Source organism: Cryptomeria japonica, chromosome 4 (genome assembly GCF_030272615.1).
Source record: "Cryptomeria japonica chromosome 4, Sugi_1.0, whole genome shotgun sequence".
NCBI lineage: Eukaryota > Viridiplantae > Streptophyta > Pinopsida > Cupressales > Cupressaceae > Cryptomeria > Cryptomeria japonica.
In genome coordinates this window covers 376,758,733-376,775,541 of record NC_081408.1, presented here as the reverse complement: position 1 = coordinate 376,775,541, position 16,809 = coordinate 376,758,733, and the positions used below count along the sequence as shown (strand labels likewise).

The 16,809-nt window shown below is 38.2% G+C and overlaps 1 protein-coding gene across 1 annotated transcript; it reads right to left on the bottom strand.

The window, feature by feature from the left end:
• Positions 1-8,642: 8,642 nt before the first annotated feature.
• LOC131047475 (fruit protein pKIWI502) lies at positions 8,643-11,294 on the bottom strand. The gene is made up of 3 exons (XM_057981385.2): positions 10,933-11,294; positions 10,363-10,848; positions 8,643-9,030 (listed from the first exon to the last, which is right to left on the bottom strand). Exons 1-3 carry the CDS (start codon positions 11,221-11,223, stop codon positions 8,779-8,781), a joined length of 1,029 nt encoding a protein of 342 aa, XP_057837368.1. The 5' UTR covers positions 11,224-11,294; the 3' UTR covers positions 8,643-8,778.
• Positions 11,295-16,809: the final 5,515 nt, after the last annotated feature.

The window sequence follows — 16,809 nt, the reverse complement described above, 5'->3', positions numbered from 1 at the left end:
ACTCGCCCCAGGATCACCCTGCTTGTCCCCTCTATCTGGTGGTGGTGGAGGACCCATGACCCCACCACTCGATGCCTGTCTCCTCCGGCTCCCTCTCGTAGCTGTCGCTGTCCGCGATGGTCTATGGAAGCTCCTCGCCCGTTGATCTGCTGGCACGACACCATAATAAAGGTCCCTCCAGTAGGAAATCTCCTCTCCGGCTCGTAGGACATATGCGTAGCCTGCTCCCGCGTCCTCCGCCGCCTGCCTCCCTGCCCTCAACGCTGTCTCAGCCTCCGTATAGCGCTGAATCGCCTGATCCCTCTCCCACTCAGTATCCCTGAGCCTCGTCCTGAGACAGTCTCTCTCCCTCTCTAGATCATGTATCTCATCTACCTGGCCCTAACAGATCTCCCTGAGCTCAATCAGCTCATCCTCCTCTGGATCCCCACCCTCTGCCTCTGCCTGTGGCTCTCCCTCTGCGGGTGCCTGCCCCTGTACCTGTCCCTGCATCTGTACTGGTGCCTGTACGAGTACCTGTCTCGGTACATGCCTAGGTCCCTGTACCTGTCTCCGTACTTGCTCTTGTGCCTGTATGGGCACCTGTCCCTGTACCTGTCCCTGTCTCTGTCCCTGTGCTCTAGGACCCTGTGCTGCTGGTACCTGTAGGGGCAATCCGCCGCGACCCCTCACCACCTGGGCCTGTCCCTCCTATCCACCCTCCCTCCAAGGTGCCACCCTCCTCTCCCCAACTACTCCCCTCCGCCTCCGTCGGCCTCAGCCTCCATCACCCCCACCATCATCATCATCATCTCCTCCTCCATCTCCCTCCAGTAGCTCTCCTGGATCTGTCAATCGAGGGAATGGATGCTCGGCCCAATATGCTGCATACTCCGCATCCATCCCGGCGTCCTCGATCTCTGGCCACATATCCCAGTGTAGGGGCACCATCTCTGCCAGCTGTGTCAGCGCCTGATTGTATGACAATAAAGGCCCGAACTGCGTCTGATCCCTAACTGTACGGGCATACATGCCCGAGCCTCGTGGCATCCTCTGGATCCTGCCATACTGCCTACATACTCTGTCCACCAGCTGTCTCTCCAGTATATAGGGCGTCCGCCCAATCAGATACCTGCTCCGGAAGGTGTAAGGCAGCTCCACTGCGTTATCCTCCCACTCCTCGCATCCCAGATACGGCCTCCAGATGACTATGTCAATGTCATCTATCACTCACCGCCAATGCTCTAACCTGCCAATCCGCGGCTGCGAGGTGATCATGTCATATAGATGAACAAAACTCCATCCATGCCCTCTCCCTCTGAAATGTATTGGTCGCGTAATAGGTAGATGCTCGTACGCCCAAACCTGCAGTAGTGTCACTCCACAGCCCAGTCCCACTGATCCATGGTATACAAACTGGTGAAGCTCATAATATAGGTGGGCCAACACACATGGACCCCATGCATGTCTGGTGTGATGCGTCACCAATGTCTCCAGTGCTCCTCCCCAGCCCACTGCCAACCCCCGTGTCGCCCTGTCTGAACATAGGAACCCACTGATAGCTCCTCCGATCACAGCTGGCAAGGCTAACCCTGTTGCGGTCATGGTGTCCCATGCCACATGTCCTGCTCTTATCTCTAGGTCGGGATCCTGAAACACCCATCTCCAAGCCTCTCTGTCTCCGTCACGATCATATGGAATCAGATCTCCATCAATCAGTATATGCAGAATCCTGTAAACATCCTCAAGGGTGACTGTCATCTCCCCCATCGGCAAATGGAATGTGCAAGTCTCTGAATGCCATCTCTCGGCCAACGCAGTCAGCAAACCCATGTTTGCCCGAAACTCAAGCACATATAGCACGTGTCTCAAACCCATCTCCTCGATGGCAGCTCTATCCTGAAACGACAACTTCGGTCGCAACCTCTGTGTCGACGGGAATCTCTCTCGTGACTCTAACATAGGCAAATACTCCTGCAGTCAAACAAATCAATTATGTCAGTCATTGTGGCATTCATTGTTCATCACAAAATGCTACCTTTTATCTAAATGCATATGGTTATCTATCTTAGTGACACTCACTGTTCATCACAAAGTGTTGCTTCTATCCTAGTAGTACTCCTTGTTCATCACAAAGTACTACGTGTGTGACACTCCTGTTCATCACAAAGTGTTACTCACATTTTGCACTCCCTGTTCATCACAAAGTGCTGCTCATACTTTGGGTACTCCCTGTTCATCACAAAGTACTCTATCTTGGTGCTCCTTGTTCATCACAAAGTGCCTTGATCTATCCTAGTCTTCATAGAGGACCTGCTTGAGTGTATCCTCTCAGCAGCTTATCCAATCGACAGCGTATGTTCATCACAGAACTATCGATTTGACCTAGAAGACAAAACCTTGCATTTTTCAGACATAAACGCGTTTCTAACTCACAAACACGCCTATAGACTGCACAAGCGCGCCTAAACAACACAGACGCGCCTGTTTGACATAAACGTGCCTATATTGTTCACAAACGCGACTTTGCAACATAAACGCCCTTGAAGGACATAGACGTGCCCGCATTTAACACAAACGCGGTTCCAGACACAGACGTGCCTGGCACCGACACAGACGTGTCTGACACCGGTGCAGACGCGGTTTCTTGAGTTTTGCATTTTTTGTACAAAAGAAAATGCGTCAAATTACGAGGAGGTTTGGAGGTACTCACCGGCTCTCCTACCTCTGCTGGCCTCTGAAATCGGCGAACACGGTCGAATCTGTGCCCGAAAGCCATCGCTGCTGACTGCTGCTGCTCTTTTCTCGCTCTGCACTTTGATCTCGTGAAGGTGTAGATGACAATGAGGATGTCTTTTACCCGTGGTCTATCTTATAGCCTATCCTAGCCTTGCCTTCATTTTTCGAGTCAGTCTTCGTTATCCCATGACTCTGTCACTTTATCCAGTCAATCCATTCTAGCCTTTCTTTCTTATCGAGAGATTGTCTGCAATTTTTTCAGACATTTTGATCCAATCTCTCAAGGGGGCATATCATTCCCATTCTGGGGCAACTCTGTATCAGTTCATCTCATCTTCTTTGAAACAACGCGACAAGCCGCATTGTCTCAAAGAGGGGCAAAATGTAGACACCCAAAATTGTCATGTCTAATTAAATAAATATTTTATTTATTTAATTATCTAAGCCTAATTCTTCTATTAATTAAATAAATCTTTATTTATTTAATTAGTTCATTTATCCTCTTCTAGCCTTATTTCTCATTTAAATAAATACATTTATTTATTTAAATTATCTTTTTCCTAAATTAAATAAATATTTTTATTTATTTAATTGATCCCATTTCTTCTATTAATTAAATAAATCTTTATTTATTTAATTAATTCATTAGCTTTTTCTACACATGACACGTATCATTCATCTATTAATTCATACACTACCTACCTCTTTCATTATTTTACTATTTTCAAATCCTAGCCGACCTCTCTTTTTACACCTCTCAATCTTATCCCTTCATTTCATATTGTGTCTTCTATTTAAGAAGATGCTTCCTTCATTATCAAACCCTAATGACTAATCACTCAGACTAATCGACAATTTGGAGGACTTGACTACACTACGATTCTACTTGCAACCACATTCTGTTCTTTGTTGAGCTCTTGTGCACATAAAATCTGAGAGCAAATATATATCAAGCAAGATCAATGGAGATAGGAAGAATGGAGATCAAAACCCTATTGGACATGTGATGGTATAATCTTTGTGATTTCATTTGATTTGCGTTGTCTTAGGTAATCTTCATATGTTATGGTGGATCTTTGTTGATTGTTAGGCTAGGGTTTTGTGGTTGGATTCATTTAGCCTTTCAATATTGTTATTATTGTTATCCATTTTCACCATATACATTACCATAAACCCTTTTGACCCATTCATGGGTTCTCTAGGGTTCATCCCTCAGGCAAGGTGGGTAGGAGAGGTGAAGAGGTGTGGGCTACCCCGGAGCTGGGGTGGATTAAGATTAATTTTGATAGAGTGTTAAGAGGTAACCCGAGTACTTCAGGTGTTGGGTGTGTTGCTAGGGATGAGGAGGGGAAGATCCTCTTCAAAGGTGCGCAGAGGTTGCAAGATGGGACAAATAATGAGGCTGAAGCACATACCGCTCTTTTAGCAGTGGAATTGGCCAATAATATGAACATTCCAAGAGTGCATCTTGAAGGTGACTCTAAAGTGGTAGTGGATGCAATTGTGAAAGGAACTTCTCCAAGTTGGTGATTAAATAAATTTATTTCAATAATCAACTCAAAATTGAGTGGTTTTCAGGACTTTCACATCTCTCACATTACGAGGGGGGAAATATGGTGGTGGATGTTTGATCCAATGTGGTGTGTGAATTGGAAAGTCATGTGACGAAATGGTGGGGGAGTGATGACGACATTGTTCAATGGTTGCCTTAATCGGCCTATACTCCTATGTACTTGCGGTTAGCGAATTATGTGTGATGTGGATAACTTGTTCTCCTCCCAAGACCTTAAGATGGCTCGTTTGAAGTTGGCAATTAATATCGATAACTTCTGCAATAGCGACGATACCTATAAGGAATGCATTTATGTAAAGAGTGGGGAAGAGGGAATCAGTTCTAAGCGTATTCATGAAGTTTCTTGGTCTGCGAACAAGGTTTTTTCAGCAAATTTTTGAGTTTGTCAACTTGCATTGTTTGCAACGGAGGCAAATTTTACTTTGAAGACTTCAAAACTACTTACTTCCTTTTGGGGTCGAGTTTCAGAGCGGAGGCTGATAAATATGTTTTGTTCAAGGGACACTCTATTGATTCGGAGTGTGCAGTTGATCCTAGGAGAAGATTTGGGTGTAATTGGTCACCACTATCAAACCCGAGCTGACATTTATTCACTTATCATGGCGTGGGATCTGGAGTTTGAATCCTCATGTGCATAGGTATGAATGGTCATGAAGGCAATCGTACCAGAGGAGTATCTAGTAAACATGGAATCATTGTTGGAGTGGGCAGTTCTGGGTGAAGGCTTCGATGTCTCTGAGAGGTTGGAGGATCATCAAGCTTTGAGGGGCAGGCTTATCTTGTTTCTTAGGCGACGGGAGGAGGAGGTGAAGGCTTTGTACAGAGAGGAAGCGAGGAGGGGGTGGGAAGGGTTAAAAGTGTTCACTCAGATCATGGAGCTGGAAGAGGTAATTTGGAGGGCACATGTGGAAGGAAGGGACAAGGTAGAGATTGGTCGAAGGCTAAGGCCGAGGCCTAGGCGCGTGATGACGGCAATGGCGAGTGGAAGACAAACTTTGGCTACCCCTCCGGGTAGTGTTTGAATTTTTGTTACTGTTGGTCTTTGGGAGTTTATTCCCATTTCTCCGTTCAAACTGATCTATTTTGGCTTCATACTATTTTGTCTATCTATAATGATGTGCTACTGTTAGGAATTTTGGATTGGTTCATACAGTGGTTTTGGGAGGGCAGTTTTTGTATTTGAGAATGTTTTGGGAGGTTGGTGGGTGGTTTTTTGAAAGATAATTGTTTCTTTTTTGAAGATGTAAATTTACTTTTCTTTTAATAATAAAATCCAATATTATCGATTAAAAAAAAAAGAAGTTTGTTAAATCAAAATATAAAGGAATAAATCACACTACAAAAATAATATATGCTAGTTAAAGAAAATTCATTAGCAAATAATTAACCTAGATTCTTTTATTTTTATAAAAGTTTAAAATAAATTTTTAAAAGGGTCCCAACCCTTTTACAAACTATCAAAGCAATGCCAATAAAATGTAAACAAGATAACAAATCATCTACTAATAAGGACACATGCCAAAGCACAAGCAAAAATGCCAAAAAAAATTTGCAACAAAACAATAACCAGTGAAACTACAATTGGTTGAGGTCCATTGTGATCTCCCATTCCTCTTGAAGTCTATTGAACTTTGGTATGGGTATTGGGGCTAGCTTTCTTTGAAGAGGAGTGAATCTCATCTTCTCCTATAGCAGTTTAATATTAGCTTAATTAGTTGGGATAAATAATTACATTTAATATATGAAAATTAAATGCAATTTATAGAGGTAGTTAATTCTAAGGTAATGATGGAAGAATGATGTTGAAGTAGTTTAGAATTGACTCATCATTGTTAAGTAATTAACTGCCACTATATGATCTTTGCCTCAAGATGTGTTAGCTTAAAAAGTTTATGGTTTGATTCTTAAAAAATGTGAGTTTAACCAATTGCAAATTTGATCCTATGCATGGCTCTGACATCTATTGTGTAGAGTCAATTAATAGAATGTGCACACGAAAATCTATCCACCTTCACCTTTGAGGTATATGAACTTATCAAGATGGTGCTCGGAAACATTGTTTAGGAGTTTGCTAACTCGATAGGTGAATGGCTAATCCTAGGTCAAACCATTTTGGTAAGACAACTAAATAATGATTAACAATATTAATGTCAATATAGATAGGCATGCATATGTCCTAAATGATGGGAGTGATATAAAATCTAATTTAAAAAACATGTCGATTGAATGTTCTTATATATCTTGTCATGGTAACATGGTACCTAAATGTGAGCCAAGTTGGCTCAGAGCGATTAGTAGAAGTGGATAGAAAACTTAAAATTTGAAGTTAAAAAATTTGAATTTCAAGTTCATTTCCTTGTGTCTAAAAATTGAACCAAGTGAATCCCAAGTCGCACAACAATGACCTTAGGGCTAGAATGATATTTTTAAAAGAAGAAAAACTATAGAATTATAAATGAGGGTGTAATAATGAAAACTAGCACTTGCACAAAAAGAACATGCAATGCATATGCTGATTGGATTTTACATAAAATGTGTTTACTAGTAGATCAACTAAGGTGGGAGGCGATTAATATTAAATACACTACATTTTAAGATTAAACTTAAAACAAATAGAATTAATGTTGAGTAAATATTTTTGTAAGAATATAATACAGCATTAATTAATGATTAATTTAAGTGTTTCCTTATTAAAATGTATCATATACCTATCTTTAATAATTGATAATTATTTGCAACATCTTTCCATAGTGAATCAAACCCCAAGTTCATCAAAATAAAAAACACGTCCAACATTTTTTCCATAGTGAATCAAACCCCAAGTTCATCAAAATAAAAAACACATCCAACATTTTTTTGTAGCAAAAAATAGCTAAGATTTCAATATTTTATGTACATTTTGCACAAGTTGTATCAAATTGAAGAAACCAGGTACAAAACTTCCGATCAAAATTAAAGTGTTTCAGTGGCAAGAAATTAAATACAATATTTCAAACTTTTTATTTAACCAACAATTATGGAATTCACTAGCATCGCCCTTCACAGACCCAATTATTTTCCATAGACACCCTAGAGCACCCTACGTGAAGGGGGAAAGGATTCCTAGATGCATTCTTAGCAGTTTGCATAGGTATAAGTGAGTCAAATATACCAAAATCACCCTACTGTCCAAATATTCATCATTGAGTTCTTGAATGGTTCACTTTGCATCTTTGGATTTAAGGAAATGGATGAAAATTGATCTACATAGAAAAAATCTCCATATCAAAGAACACAAATGCTCAAGAGAAAGAAAATAATATAAAAAACAAAAACTAAGTGCATCTAAATATTGGTCTCCATATCATCAAGAATGGCTTTCTACATCAAAAAAAAATGAAGGTGCTTTTGGATGCCAAAGCAAATAAGGTTGCCATAAAATGCATGCGAAAGAGATAAGAATGCTACCTAATGCATGCAAAGGGGATAAGAATTATTAATTGCGGAAACCCCATATACAAAAAATGGTGAAACACAACTCAAGCAACGTGGCCTATTTGACCATATCAATGCCCAATTCAAGTGTGTTAAGACACATGACCTGGTTCATTCAAAGTGAAGCGCAATTCAACAAAATGAAAACCCAAATCGTTTGAACTGGACTGGTAAATGAAAAGGCAAATTATATATTTGTTTTAATCACAACACGTCCAAGTATTGAAGGCAAGTAAACAAAGTGCAAGCGACCTATTCTTCCACAAGGATTGACAAAGTGCATGCCTAGCTCTGCTGGCTTCACAAACCAACCCCACTTCTCAATAATACCCACAATTGCCTAGCCAATGCACACCCAACACAAAAAAAAATCCCCATTCCTAAAATTGAACTCTTTCACCTTAAAAATTTCTAAACTCGCTGCTTTTGGATATTGGAGCAGATAAGGCCGCCATCGAATGCATGAAAAGGAGATAAGAATTATTAATTGTGAGTTTCCAAGAATCCAACGAGGAATGTTTCAACTCCTCGTTATGAGTTTTAGACCAAAAAATAAATAAAAATTTCAAGCCCAAGGAAATTGACAAACTCTTCTTTAAGAGATACTTAATTCTCATGTGTAATGCCTGCCTATTAACTAACTAAATGATGAATGTACGAAGATTAGTATTGATGGAAATAAATAAAGATGAACAGAAATAGAATGATGAACCAAACGTAATGCAATAATATACCACTTATTAATATGTTATTACATTAAGTGATTAGTGCAAGGATATACCACTCATCAATATGTTATTAGAGTAAATAATAAATGCAAGACTATACCTACCACTGATTTATACATTAAAAAATTCCAACCATAAACCATAAACTATTGACATGAATATGATAATTTCACCATTATACTTTTCACCAAGGTTTGAGTCAAAAACAGAGCTTGTATACGAACTCCCTAACTCTATTTCGCAGCAACAGGATGCCTGAGCTTACACCGCTAAACTCATCTCATATCACAATGCGGCATTCCAATATAAAACTTGCTTATCTGGAATTTCGGCACCAGAAAGCAGCTCCTTTAATTCATCCCTTGCATCCTCTTCCACACAAACAATAGCTGCCGTTGTCTCTGGATTGTATTCAATATCATCCTCGTCCCAAAGATGAGTGAAAGAGCCCACAAAGCCATCCCATTCTTGCTCGCCTCTACTCAACACAGTAGTTCGAGTTTTTACTTTCCTTTTCTCCCACTCCTCAAACTTGCCCTGAAATGCATAACAAAAATTAAAACTGGACACACAGAAGCAATTGAGGCCTGTAAGTAAACAGCCCATGGAAGCCAATCAGCCGATTGAAGTACGTCCTAATTTTTTTCAAAACAACAAACAATATTAAATCCTACTTTTTTAATTTCTTTATGCTTTTTATCATTCTGATGATTACACAATCTCTTTATGCTTTTTACCATATGACTACACAATCTGATCTCTAGAATGACTACACAATCTAATGTGTAAGTCCTAACTTTTTTATTGCTTTATGCTTTTTACCATTCTGATGACTACACAATCTGATCTCTAAAATGACTACACAATCTCTAAGTCCCAAATTTTTTATTTCTTTATGCTTTTTACCATTATGATGATTACACAACCTCTTTATGCTTTTTACCATTCTGCTGACTACACAATCTGATATTGAGGCCTGTAAGTAAACAGCCCATGGAAGCCAATCAGCCGATTGCAATATTTAAATCCTAACTTTTTAGTTTCTTTATGCTTTTTACCATTCTGATGATTACACAATCTCTTTATGCTTTTTACCATATGACTACACAATCTGATCTCTAGAACGACTACACAATCTAATGTGTAAGTCCTAGCTTTTTTATTTCTTTATGCTTTTTACCATTCTGATGACTACACAATCTGATCTCTAAAATGACTACACAATCTGATGTGTAAGTCCCAACATTTTGATTTCTTTATGCTTTTTACCATTCTGATGATTACACAACCTCTTTATGCTTTTTACCATTCTGATGACTACACAATCTGATATTGAGGCCTGTAAGTAAACAGCCCATGGAAGCCAATCAGCCGATTGCAATATGTAAATCCTAACTTTTTAATTTCTTTATGCTTTTTACCATTCTGATGATTACACGATCTCTTTATGCTTTTTACCATATGAATACACAATCTGATCTCTAGAATGACTACACAATCTGATCTCTACACAATCTGATGTGTAAGTCCAAACTTTTTTATTTCTTTATGCTTTTTATCATTCTAATGACTACACAATCTGATGTGTAAGTCCCAATTTTTTTATTTCTTTATGCTTTTTACCATTCTGATGATTACACAACCTGTTTATGCTTTTTACCATTCTGATGACTACACAATCTGATATGTGAATCTTAATTTTTAATCTCTTTATACTACTATTCTGATGATAATTCACAAAGTGTGATTGATTTGAATCCTGATGAAAAACTCTCACACAATCACTCACACAATCGAATCTTGAAGCAGCAAGAGACAATATGTAAATAGCTGGAGCATTGTTTGTCATTTAAAGCAATTGAGATTTACCTTGTAAGCTATGAGGGCTGGATCAGGAGCAGAGTAATAGAGGCGCACTTCTTCCCGGAAACCCAAATTAATACTGCCATTGTCTCCTTCATTGGCCTCAATGATGGCCTTTGACACCGCAATGCCTCTCCCCGAGGCGAAAATTAGCACTGTTGGAAACCCTGAGATGAAGAGCAGGGGACGCAGATCGAGGCCCGACGCCTCATCAAAGGGGCCGAGTTGCAGCTCATCTCCCGGGGAGAGGGCGAAGAGATCGGGCAGATGTTGCTGAGTAACGTGCAGCTGCAGGGGCGCCTTCACCGACAAGGTCGAATTGGGCGCTTTCATGGCCCCTGAAGGCATGTCTCCTCGCGCCTTATACACCACGCTCCAGTTGCAATCCCTCGAGAAGGGGGCGCTGCACACGGGCACCTTCAACTCTCTCTCTCCCACTCTCACTCTCGCCAATTGTCCAGCCCTCCTGTACGCATCCTCTCTGTGCACCAGCTGAATCATGCATCACATTACTCCCGTGCCCTAACCCTAATTCAAATTAAGAAAATTTGTACAGAGGAGAGGAAAAGAGTTTACTTCTCTGGAGATTTCAGCTTCCACAGCAACACAACGGATGCCTGGGGCGACTTCTTCAATGTCCAGCACCGAGGCAGCATAAAACTCCTCCTTTGCCACTGGCGGCAGTTCGGTTATCCTGAATTCACTGCTCACTGCACTTGCATTTGCAATCAGTCTTAACCCAGTGTGTTTGCGGGTAGAGGAAGGAAGAAGATTTGGGGAAGAAATCCGGGGCGGTTGAATTGCAAATGCCCTGCGCATAGAGCTAGTACCAGTACTCGTTAAAGTGATAGACATCGCCATAGCCATAGCCAGAACAGAGGAGGTTTGCTTCGCCACAAGAATACCTCAACTCTTCCTCCCATTGGGATAAGAATTTCTTACACTCTATACTTATCCTTACCACGTGGCATTACATAATTTGTCAGATTGTTAAACCCCAAAACCAGCGTTTCGTCACCTCAAGGAAGTTGTCCTAATGGACTTAATAGGAGGGAAAAAAGATTAGAATTCAATTTAATGAATGAACGGTGGAAGAAATTTTAATGATATTGAGGAGATTAACATTTGGTTGTCTTGCTTCTTCAAAAAAATTCATTAAGATTAATCCATTTTCAAATATAAATTTTTTTTAGAGTGGGATTCGAAATTTTCCCATCATCAATTTAGGGGATATGTTTAGTTATATGTCATCAAAGTATAATTATTAAATTCTTATCAATAAATTTTGTAGGTTAAATTTTCTTTTAAACTATTTTTATCACTTCACTTGTCCATTTAAAAGGGACACCAACTTCCTAAAATTCATGAGCTCAAAGTTTGAAGCTTGACTATTATTAGATCTATAAGACCAAATATTTACTAGCATACTTATCTTTAGAGGAATCTAAGTAAAGTACAGTGAAAGATATACGTAAAGTACACCCAAAGATATCATAATTAATATTAAATTATTAGCATATTTTGATATTGTAATTAATATTAAGTTTTTATTAAGATACTGTATTTTATGTTTTAATTGTATACACCTAAAAATGGTTATGATTTATGCGGAATACGCTCGTGGATAATGCTTCTGATGATTCTTTGTGACTCTGGTTGGCTCTAAGCCCTCTGGTCTCTCTGTTGTTTGAGATTGTCTGTTTTTGTCTTATGACCTCTGTGTCTTTAAGAGGTCAGTATATTGTTGTCCTCATCCAGTCCTGTGTTGATTTCTCTTTTCCATGGATTAGAGCTATGGTAGGGGGTTTTCTTCCTGATTCTTTCCCCCTACCGCTCTTATTGAATTAGGCCTTGTATTCTCCATCTTTTTTAATACAAGGGTGCTACCCTTTTGTAGCTATTTACTTATTAAAAAAAAAAATGGTTATGATTTATTAAATAAATATTTATTATTTACTTAATTATTATTTTTCAATTAAATAAATAAATTGAAAATTTTATTTATTTTAATCCATTTATCCTATTTTTCTATTTTTAATTAATTAATTAAACATTCATTAGTTAATTAATTATTTTCCTAAAGCCTTCTTGATTAAATAATTCAAAATTATTTAATTATCTACCTTTTCCACCTCACTCTTTTCCACATCAGCTTATCTTGCCAACTCATTTTTCATGTGGCTAAATATTAATTTTCCCTATTTTTAATTAGCTACATTATCTTGAACTCACACTTCCTATATTCCCTCCACTACTCCTACATCTTTGGAGGAGGTTGTGTCCACCTCATCCTAGTCAAACTCCATTTGCCTTGTGTTTCCTAGATTGTCTCCAACTATCCTATATTCTTGGAGGTTCTAACTATGGTCAACTCTAGCAAGCTTCCACTTAGATTTCTCTCCCACCTTTTCCTCCATCCTGTATGTGTAGGAGGAACATCTTCCACTTTCTTCTCTCACATCTCAACCAATCAAATCATAGCCATTAACTTATCAAGATTCACTCTCAACCATTGATTTTTACCACATGGGATTTTGCTCATGGAAAATCTATAAAAGATGCATTTTCACTAGTTTGAATCTAATCCTAATCTTGCACTCCAATCATTTTAGAGCATTTTGAGCATTTTCATAGTGTGCCTTGGGCTTATCTTAGATACCATATAGCTTCATAATATCATTTTGCATATTTAGCTTGCATTTAGAAATCAAAGACTACTTTTGTTCATCGTTGTCATCTTGAAGAACATTATAGTGGAGTCTGAGAGCAATCAAGTCATATAACTCAAGAGTAGAAGATGATAGGACACAATGGGACAACAAAGGGGAGTTTATTTCTTTTGAAATTATTTCCTGTATTTTGTTTCATTGGTAATCTAGGAGCTTTCATAGTTTCTATTTTATTTTTTAGGTTACACATTTTGGCGCCCACCGTGGGGCTCGAGCTTCAATTTTCTCATTTTTCTTGTTCATGCGTGTAGGTAGTTTGTAGATTTTCACTTTTGTCTAACAATTTAGTGTTTTTATTCAAAGTTTAGCATCTGCATCCTTTGTTTTAGCGCTTTTATCCATTATAGTGGTGTTTTCATTCTTACTTTTAGTGCTTTTGCATATCATTATAGCGAGTTTGTAATTGTTTAGCACTTCTGAAAGTTTATTTAGCATATCTATTGATTAGGATAGCACATTTGCCGAATACAATAGCGCTTTTGCATAGTATTTTAGCGCATCTACTTCTTTGGTGCATTTGCAAAGCACAGTTAACAAATTTGTCATAGGTAATTTTGACTGTCAAAGACAGGAGTTCTAAAACTACTAACTGGTGGTTTTGCAAGTGTTTTTACATGTATTTAGGAATCTAGATTAATTAGGAGGTAGTAATTAATTCATTTTGTTCACATAGTTTAAGTAGGTAGTTAATTTACAGCATGTTGAAAAATTAAAAAAAAAATCTTGCATCTCTGTCTTCTTAAAGTAGTTGCACTTAGATTAATTTAGGAGATTAATCAATCAATGTTTGTTGTGTTTGTCAAAGTGGTAGGTGATTATGCTCTCACATTAACTAGGTGATAAAAAAACCAGACCCATTTTTTAGATTGTGTAACCCATTAGAGGGCCTACCTCCTGAGTAGCCCATAAGGCCAAGTGAGAGGGAATGATCCAAGTGGCAACAGACTAAAGACAATTCCTTTCGAGCCACTATTATAAATAAATGCATCTATGAGGAAACTCATAGGCGACAGGTGCTTGTTGGGAGTGGTTGTCGTTGCACCAAAAGATCAACCTTTTAATGCCCGATACAACCACTAGACTTATAGAATCCATAGGAGGCGGTTAAGCCATGTCACAAACATGCCACTTTTGTTGCACAAATACCAAGGGCCACACCTTGCAACAATGTCGATGTGTCATACCAACGTAAGTCTCTCTCAGTGTTTGTGCGACGCATGAAAGTTGTAGAGCGTAACCTCTACAGGCTAGGAGGCCTCCTTAACAGAGTGAAACACTGCATGTATGGCCACCTGAATGGATGCCTTGACTAAAAACCTTTTGTGCTTAGAGACCAAAAACCTTCTAGTTGTTGGTACAAGAGGTTGGACCTCTGATGTTGTCTCATGTTATTTTGGTTCTTAGTAGAGATACAAAGTTTGTCATGGGGAGTTTTCATGGGAACTGATGCTTGGCTACACCGGAGAAGTGAGTGTTGTAGAGTGGATCCAATGGGGTCAAGCATCTAAGTATCCGCTCTAAGCAAGCATAGTTGGGGAAACCCAAGTGAGATCCAACAGTTATTGTCCTGGTCAGCCACTAGAATTGTGCTTGTCTTTTTATTTTATTATTTTCCAAACATTGTGTTTGTTGTGTCTACTATATGTTCTCATCAGAATAGAGAAAAATCGTCCCATTTTAGACATCAAACAAAATCAGCAGAAGAACTTAAAAATTTACACGACAAATGCATAATTTCACATTTGAAACTCAGATTTGCACATTTGTTACACAAATTAACGCTTTTATTGAATAAAATAGCGCATTTATCAAATAGCTTAGCATTTTCACCAAACATTTCAGCGTTTTTGCCAATTATTTTAGCACTTTCGGGAAATCTTAGTGCATTAAAGGAACAAAACAACGCTTTCAAAAAATAGTGTAGTGCTTTCATTCAATACAATAGCACATTTGCAAAATCATTTAGTGCATTTGTTTTAGCGCTTTCACAATAGTGGATACTTCTTGTGCTCTGATGAAAATTTTGAAAGCAGATTTAGATACCCATTTCGGAGAAGAATTCATTTTGATTATCACAGATTACATATCTAGTCAAACTAACATGGTTTTAAAGTACTTCACACATAATACCATATTGTCAGTACATTCAAAACATTGGTGATCTTAATATTTGTATTATCCTTTTATTGATTTAGTTCCAGTATTAGGATTTATCATCCTCCAAACATAGGAGCTATAAAAAAAAATCTTGGCAAAGTGAGTTACCACCATTTAGAGATCTATCATCTCCTAACATTGGCTTGCTTAAGTTTCCAAAATGCAATCAGGGTCATCCATTAAACAATATTCACTTGAGGACATATCTCCTTATAAATTTGACAAAAGCTTGGTTATGCTTCCATTTCCCCTGAATTTTGAAATTCCCAAGTTTGATAAGTACAAGGGAAAAGGGGATCCACGTGATCATATCAAATATTTTTGTGTAGCATGTATGGAAGTTTCTCACAATGATGCCTACTTGATGTGATTATTCCCTAAAAGTTTGGGTGGACAAGCTATTGAATGGTTTTATAATTTACCACCTGGCATCAAATCGTTTGGTGACCTTGTTGATAAGTTCCTTTCACATTTTTTGTATAACATTGAACGTGAAGTTTCTATGCTAGATCTTTGTAATAGAAAACAAAAAAATGGTGAATCCTTCACAATTTTTTTACAAAGATGGAGGCATCTTGCGAGTGAGTGTTCCCATGATATACCTGAAGATCAAAAGATGTAAATTTTCATTCATAACCTGAATTCTGAATTGAGATATCAGTTGCAACTTAAATGTCCTCCTAGTTTTGCAAAAATGATAGATAATGGTCTCACAATTAAGAAAGAATTGATAGAGAAAGGAGTGATCAAGGTTTACAAAGATAATGTTGGTTCAAATAATAACAATGATAAATAACGATTTTGACCAAGAACAAAAACATTGTTAATGATGGGGTAGTGGATGCACAAAATCTTAAAACTAAACAACCCATCTTAAACCTATCAAGACCTCAAAATAATAAAGACAATCATAACAACAATAATGTATCCAAGCCTAAAACTTCTTATCCTCCTCAAAGGAAATTCACTCCACTAGGTGAACCTTTGGAAACTGCTTTGAGGAAGCTTATCTCTAACAATCTCATCATTTTGCTCGAAGCAAGAGATTATGAACCAAAGGTTAAACCTGCATGGTGGAATGATCAAGTCTATTGTGAGTTTCATAGTTCTTAAGTAAAGGGCATAATACCAATGATTTTCAGAGATTGAAACACGCCATACAAGATTTGATTGATAAAGGAGACATATTCATAGATGGTCATAAATCCAATGACGAACATGTGGCATTTAAGGATCCTCTTCCGAATTATGAGAAAGGAAATTCCTCTAAATCAAGAAATGAGAAAGTGAACTATACAAATGAGTTTTATGACTATGTTATAAATCATATTTCTGAAAATGATTCTCATGTGAATGTGATTACTATCAATAATAAATTCGATTGCAATGTGACAGCACGACGTGGAAAAGTCACTCTTCAAGGAGAACTGCCTAAGACATCTTTTGTGACTAAAAAATACAATGTCCTTGATAAACTTAAGAAAACAACCACTCATATATATATTCTAGATCTTTTATGTTTGTCACCTACCCATAAAGAAATTATGGAGAAATCTCTACAAGAAAA

Bases quoted from the DNA above. Each gene is read 5' to 3' on its own strand.
- LOC131047475 (XM_057981385.2), bottom strand. From the start codon at position 11,223: ATGGCTATGGCGATGTCTATCACTTTAACGAGTACTGGTACTAGCTCT. The intron at 10,849-10,932 runs GTAAACTCTTTT...TGCATGATTCAG, and splicing joins AAGCTGAAATCTCCAGAGAA to CTGGTGCACAGAGAGGATGC. The intron at 9,031-10,362 runs GTAAATCTCAAT...TATGCATTTCAG, and splicing joins CAGCCCTCATAGCTTACAAG to GGCAAGTTTGAGGAGTGGGA.